The sequence below is a fragment of the Brachyhypopomus gauderio genome, unplaced genomic scaffold, assembly GCF_052324685.1.
Source record: "Brachyhypopomus gauderio isolate BG-103 unplaced genomic scaffold, BGAUD_0.2 sc94, whole genome shotgun sequence".
NCBI classification, from domain to species: domain Eukaryota; kingdom Metazoa; phylum Chordata; class Actinopteri; order Gymnotiformes; family Hypopomidae; genus Brachyhypopomus; species Brachyhypopomus gauderio.
In genome coordinates, this window is record NW_027506915.1 from 932,541 (window position 1) to 940,040 (window position 7,500).

The window sequence follows — 7,500 nt, forward strand, 5'->3', positions numbered from 1 at the left end:
GCAGCATCGCGGAGTTTCCTTTGGCTGAGGAAAGGATCCCCGCAGAGCAAGCCGGATCCCAAAGTGAGGCGTCTCACAGCGAAGCAGTTTGTGCAGCTTTGCGGAGAGAAGTGTGCGCGTGTGCCCGCGGCATTTAAACAGACGGTCAGAACCTTCCCTCAGAATGACATGCGTGGTGTGTTTATTATTATTATTATTATTCCGAAACGCAGGTGCTGAGCTGCAAACGCGCACCGTGCTGTTGTGTATGCACGTACATCGCCACGTGTCACCTAATCTCTACACCTTTTGCGCCATACGTGTCATCTAATCTGCATTCGGGGCTGCTTCACTCTGGTCAGGAGCTTTATGTGGACTACGCTTTATCGAAAAAAATAACATCCTTCCCTCCTCCCTAAAACCTCGTTGAACCTGACCTGCTAGATTTTAGGTTCTCTCTTGGTGCCTTTCACCGCACAGTAAGAGAGACTGAGGTAAAAATGAGAAGATCCTATGTCCCACCTCCTGCCGCTAAACTACAGTTGTCAACAGCGATTGTTGCCATGAAAGTGGAAACGGGAAATGTGCTGAGCATGAGAACAGAGCAGCGCCGGCATCAGGCGCCCGCTAACGATCCGATGAAAGAGAGAGAAGGGTAGAGGAACGAGGGACACACACCACTACATAATACCATATGACACTAAACACCACTACATAACACCACATGACACTAAACACCACTACATAACACCACATGACACTAAACACCACAACATAAAACCACATGACACTAAATACCACTACATAACATCACATGACACTAAACACCACAACATAAAACCACATGACACTAAACACCACTACATAACACCACATGACACTAAACACCACTACATAACACCACATGACAGTAAACACCACCACACAACACCACATGACACTAAACACTGCCACATAATACCACATGACACTAAACACCACTACATAACACCACATGACACTAAACACTGCCACATAACACTAAACACCACCACATAACACTAAACACAGCCACACAACACAACATAACACTAAACACCACCACATAACACTAAACACTGCCACATAAACACCACTATATAACACCACTATATAACACCACATAACACTAAACACCACCACATAACACTAAACACCACCAAATAACAACACATAACACTGAACACCACCACATAACGCCACATAACACTAAACACTGCCACATAACACTAAACACTGCCACATAACACTAAACATCACCAAATAACAACACATAACACTAAACACCACCACATAATGCACCATAATACTAAGCACTACCACATAACACACCACAAAACTAAACACCACCACATAACACTAAACACTGTCATAAAACATAAAAACACATATCACTGCAGACAACACAATATTATATAGCACCACTTACTACCACATAACACTACACACCACCACAATTTCATATAACACTACATACTGCCACATAAAATTATATAATCCATCAACTTAATGCTCTGAAATATGATCTTTTACCATGGACTCCAGTAAATAAAGTTCTCCACATTTGCTAAGATATCTTTATTGAAACCTTCTACCATCCAAACTGTCAGCACAAGACCTCAAAATAAACACTACTGAGCACGCACTGCACACTGCATCAAAAAAAACTCAGAGTTCAGGAGATGTAGCTACAGAAGGAAAGTTTATTGTTTATAATATAGTAAATTACAATGTCTGCATGACTGTACGATGTAGAATAGAATTGGAACGTAAACAATCTGATCAGTGTGAATGTAGATTCACACATAGCGAAATCCTAGATTTTTCCACTTCAAGTTTCGTGTACACTTACATCACTGTTGCCACGTTGGAAGACATAGTCAGAGGTGGAAAGGTCAACACTGATTCCTTAAAAATTCACGTTGTCTTCCAACACGTCAGTGCTGTATTTCAGGCAGTGTAGTGGTACTATGAGACTCTTGCTGTAGGACTTCTTGCACATACAATTTTACAAAATGGGAACATGAACTTACTACAATAAATTATACATGCAGTAAAACAGGATCCCCCCCCCCCCCCCCCCCCCCCGTCTGCTTTATACCAGTGAAGTGCTGCACTGACACCCCTGTACACAGTAAACCTTCAGTGACCCCTAAACACCAACAATCTGTTCTCTTAGTCTCCAGACTACGTCAACCTCGATGAATCTGCTGAGACTGGGTTGGGCTCTGTCCTACGTACCTTGAATGTCATCGGAGATAACTGCTGTTGGGTTTGCTCCTCCTCGTCCTCCTCGTCTTCCTCCTCGATCACTACTTCCAACACGCACTCCTTCTCCTTTGCCTCTCGGAGTGTTTACATCCATCTGTGGCTTTTGTTCGTGTCATGGTGTCATTAGCGACGAGTGTGGCCAGGTTTGAGTCATTGTGTGTAACCTATGATGGCTGATCTTAACAGTGTTTTATTTCTGCCACGTATGCATACCATTATGCATCACAGGTAAAACACAGTGCAGAACGGTGCTTTAATGAGCGAGAACGTGTTCAGGGTCTTTCAAAACGAGTATCAGATCAGGAAACTGTGTCCAGGTGAATAACTGGAGTTATTCGTTTGATAAATTAGTTTTCGGAACTTAACAATTTTGTTCAGAGAATCAAGTTGAATCGGTTCAGAAAGAGTGCAAGGACATTGGTGCAGCAAAGGTTGCCGGGGGTGACCCAGTGTTCCGCGCTGGGTCCGCCGCTATGGAAATGAGGTGATAGACATGTGTTAAAAGGACTGTGTTAAATAGACGCTACTATGGAGACCAACAAGGAGCCCGACTACAAACATTTATTATGTTTCAATACAAGTGTTTTCAGAGGAGCATGGTTGGCTGTGTCTAAGCTGGGCTTTATCTAGCTGATTCATCTCCATTCAGTGCGGCTCAGTTTTATTAGTACGGCGCTTTTTTACAACAGACATCATCAACAAAGCCGCTTTACAGAAATCAGAGGCCAGACACACGTGGAGCGAGCCAAGGGCAGCTGCAGCGGGAGAAAGCCCTCGTGGGCGGCCCCAGGACGCGGCCTTAAGGGCAGACAGACTCGAAAAGGCGACGTTCGCTCTGTTTCGGGCCAACCTGGGTTCTGGAGTGGGTTCTGGTGTGAGGTTTGTGTGAGAGAAAGCATGACCAGGGCCACTGGGTGCCAATACTAATGCGACTCTCTGAGATGCGGTGGGAGAGCGTCCTGGTCGGCCGTGTGTGGGACGGGTTGGCTGGAGGTTTCTCCACGTTTAACGGTCCCCAGGTGATGTCAGGCGTGGCTCCGTTCTCTCTGCGTCGCTCCGTTCTCTCTGCGTCGCTCCGTTCTCTCGGCGTCGCTCCGTTCTCTCTGCGTCGCTCCGTTCTCTCGGCGTCGCTCCGTTCTCTCTGCGTCGCTCCGTTCTCTCTGCGTCGCTCCGTTCTCTCGGTGTCGCTCTGTTCTCTCTGCACTGCCAGACGCCTCCTGCTGATCTGAGATTCGTTTTGCTTTTTTGTGTTTTAGAGTCTCCTTGCCAGTCAGAGGTTACCAACATCCACAAAGCCGGGAAAAAACTTTTGGGTGAGTTGATTTCTCCCCCCCCCCCCCCCATTTTTCTCTGTGATTTTGTGAATTACATAGACAAGTTTTTGACCTCTTTTTTGTTGTTATGCTCTTCACTATTAAAGAAAATGGAAATTCGTGAGGGTAGATATCCTCTTCAGCTCCATCATGAGACCTTTAGATTATTTCTGTGTCTTACAGAGATTAGCAAATATCTGAACTTGGGGGGAGTTCTGCTATTTCCTGAGCAGAACAGGATTCAAGCTTTAAATTATACTACCATCAGAGCCCCACAATCAAATGTTATAATGGCACATTTGCATCAATATTACATGGTTATAGATAATATGCTGTCCTCCTCTGCATAAATATGCATGGAAGCGTGATCATGAATATGTAAAATGCACACCTATTATCATAATTGCATATGATGGGGTGAATCTTGCAATCATGCGCACAAAATGAGCATTGCAGCTAGTCAAGAGAGTCGGAATCCAGCTTACATTTACTGGATCATAAACGAACACCTCTGCATGTCCGGTGTGTAGGAGTTACACTTTCTTCCTATCTCTCTCTCTCTCTCTCTCCCTCTCTCTGTCCCCCTCTCCCTCTCTGTCCCTCTCTCTCTCTCTCTCTGTCCCTCTCTCCCTCTCTTTGTCTCTCTCTCTCTCACACGAAGGGTTGTGCACTTCATTTTTAAAATGCACAGAAAAATGACATGAGCATTAGAAATCAGACATGAAAGTGGAAATATTTGTATCCGCAGCTCGAGTGCATCACATGGAGAAGGCTGTGGGCATACAGTTATCACAAAAAAGTGAATAAATAAATAAATAAATAAAAATAATTAAATAAGAACTGCTGAAAGGGTTTGGCAAGATTGCTTCTTTTGAGCAGTTAAGCGAAGATGTTTTGAATCTGAAGTGTGTGTATGTGTGTGGGACGTGCTAGTAGTAGCGATAATATATGTGCTTGTGTGGCTGCATATGTGTGTGTGTGTGTGTGTGTGTGTGCGTGTGTGTGTGTGCGTGTGTGTGTGAATAAATGTATCTGTGTGTGTGTGTGTGTGTGTGTGTGTGTGTGTGTGTGTGTGTGTGTGTGTGCGCGCGCGTGTGTGTATAGGTCAGTACATCCCATCTTGTGATGAGAATGGCTTCTACAGACCTCACCAGTGCCACGGCAGCAGCGGACAGTGCTGGTGTGTGGATCGCTATGGAAACGAGGTTGGCGGTTCACGAAGGATGGGACATGCTGAATGCGGTGGGTGCAGTGTGTGTGTGTGTGTGTGTGTGTGTGTGTGTGTGTGTGTGTGTGTGTGTGTGTGTGTGTGTATGACTAACGTGCAGAACAAGAAATGAGAGTGACGCAGGTGCCCAAATCTGCCCTGTACTCTAGGTGGGAGGGTCTCCAATGGCAGCCAATCACGGCCGTCCGTTGGGGAACGGCTAGCAGTTTTATCAGCCAATGACTTTGAGGGAGCAGTTCAGCAAAGATGTGGCAGCAGACTTTTATTTAATTATATAAATATAATTATATCTATCTCCTCCTTTCAGTGCCTGGTCATCTCCTTTTCCTCACAGTTAGGCCTTCTGCCAGAGGCCTGGGGATTTGAGGGCACGGTCCAGGATGTTAGCTCTACTTTGAGGGCACGGTGCAGGATGTTAGCTCTTCTTTGAGGGCACGGTCCAGAATGTTAGCTCTTCTTTGAGGGCACGGTGCAGGATGTTAGCTCTACTTTGAGGGCACGGTGCAGGATGTTAGCTCTTCTTTGAGGCCACGGTCCAGGATGTTAGCTCTACTTTGAGGGCACGGTGCAGGATGTTAGCTCTACTTTGAGGGCACGGTGCAGGATGTTAGCTCTTCTATGAGGGGCACAGTGCAGGATGTTAGCTCTTCTTTGAGGGCACAGTGCAGGATGTTAGCTCTTTGAGGGCACGGTGCAGGATGTTAGCTCTTCTTTGAGGGCACAGTGCAGGATGTTAGCTCTTCTTTGAGGGCACAGTGCAGGATGTTAGCTCTTCTTTGAGGGCACGGTGCAGGATGTTAGCTCTTCTTTGAGGGCACGGTGCAGGATGTTAGCTCTTCTTTGGGTTGCACTCTTCTGGATTGTGATTGATGTTGCCATTCCTGGGATCTGATGGAGTCACTTCTCCAGTATAGGGGTCCCAGCCCAAAGTGCCCCTATCAGCACTAGGACAACTTTGGTCTTAAAATTCCACACACTCCTTTTTCTTGCCGAGTCCATTGCATTTCCAACTTCTCATATTTCTTTCTTCTGATGTTCTCATCACTTGGGACTGCATTCTGCGCCTTGTCCACCATCACCATGGCTGGTTGGTTGGCTACTTCTCTGGATCTGGAGGTCCTACGTTGTCCTTGTTGGACTGCACCATCAATTGGTTGCGTCTCTCACTTTCCCTGCCAGCATCTTGCTACTAAGTGCTGGATTGTCTGGATTGAACGGTCTGCATCATGTCTGGCAGACCAAGTGCTGAGTGCTTGATCTCATGCTGCCCAAGTTTGGCATGTCTGTCCTGCTTTTCGGTCGAGTCTTTACCCAGCTGGTGGTACAGATGAGTGAGAGTTCCTCCAAGCTGCTCTTCATCTTGTTCTTGCCTCCTGGTTCCCTTGTGATGGTATCAGTCTCCTTCAGGACTATTACATGGCCTTGCAGTTCAAATCAGCCATCATACCCAAAATTACATTACAGTTTCCCGTAGATCTGGGTCGGGGGGAAGAGCGAGACAGTGTCACTTTCTATCTTGGCGTGCAGGTTAACAACACAGTTCTGTTCTTACTCGCTACAACCAGTGACTCTGTACCTTTCATCCCTCTCTCAGAAGGCTCACAACACTACAGCAGCACAATCAAGGAATCAGACGAGAAACAATCAACAATAGGAAATGTAGGGGTGATCACAATCTTGGAACAAACACAGGACAACACTCGTGGGTTTACCAGCTCACAAGGAAACGGCACTGCACTCTTTGTCTTTCCTGCCCAAAACTCTCTCTCTCCTGACTCTCTCTTTCCTGTGGGTGCTCCAACCACACACATATAGGACAGTCTGAGTGGTAGGGCGGAGCCAGTAACGAGGTGGAGGGAAGGCTGTGTCCAAAAGCCGGACCGGAACAGACCAGGAAGGGAAGCAGGTGATGAAGGGCATAGCAACAGGAGAAGGTTGATGGGAGTTCTGCGCAGTAATGATGATCTAGCGGAGGAGAATCAGGCCAGTGGAGGATGGATTGTTCCCTTGTTCCTAAAGTTTCCTCCTAATCCCCATCTAGGGAGTGTTTCCTTGCCACTGTCTTGCTCATTAGAAAGGTGAACCCATGGATTTGTACCCACGTATGTTGTAAAAAGCGCTATATAAATAAACGTGACTTTGACTTTGACCTACGTGGGGCAACATCATCTTGGTATGTTCCACATGGTCACCAGGGCAGTCCCAACAAGCACTGCTCAGATGGGGGTTGGAATCAACACCAACGGCTCAAATCATCCCCTTCTGACAGAACCAGCCGTCCCGGCTCAGACCAGCCTACGCCTTTTCGGCACTGACTTTAAGAAAGAATACAACTCACCACCTCAACCCTAGACACTTGAATGTCTGACTGTGTTTAAAGTAAATTATATCATAAGTGGCTTCATCTAGGGCAGGGGTGCTCATTACATCGAAGGAAGTGTTGGTCGATCGCGAAGGAATGTGCGTAGATCGCGTCACATAAAATAGTAGTAGATGAATCGCACATCTGCACTGACGGTTGTATTTTGATTGACATTCACGGTAGCCAATCTGCAATCCGCTCAACAAATTACGTTCGCCGCCACCCCGGTAGATCTTTCTGACTTGGTCATCTTATAAGTAGCTCGCAAGCTGAAAACTGTGGGCACCCCTGATCTAGGGAGCCGTGGAGGACAACACTTATGGACTTAT

At 46.4% G+C, this 7,500-nt stretch overlaps 1 protein-coding gene across 1 annotated transcript in view; it reads left to right on the forward strand.

Moving 5' to 3' along the window:
• Positions 1-7,500, forward strand: part of spock3 (SPARC (osteonectin), cwcv and kazal like domains proteoglycan 3) — a 26,767-nt gene that overhangs the window by 16,955 nt on the left and 2,312 nt on the right. The window contains exons 9-10 of the mRNA XM_076992484.1: positions 3,525-3,581; positions 4,686-4,823. Of these exons, the coding sequence (XP_076848599.1) occupies positions 3,525-3,581; positions 4,686-4,823 (195 nt within the window). The remainder of the gene's footprint in view (positions 1-3,524; positions 3,582-4,685; positions 4,824-7,500) is intronic.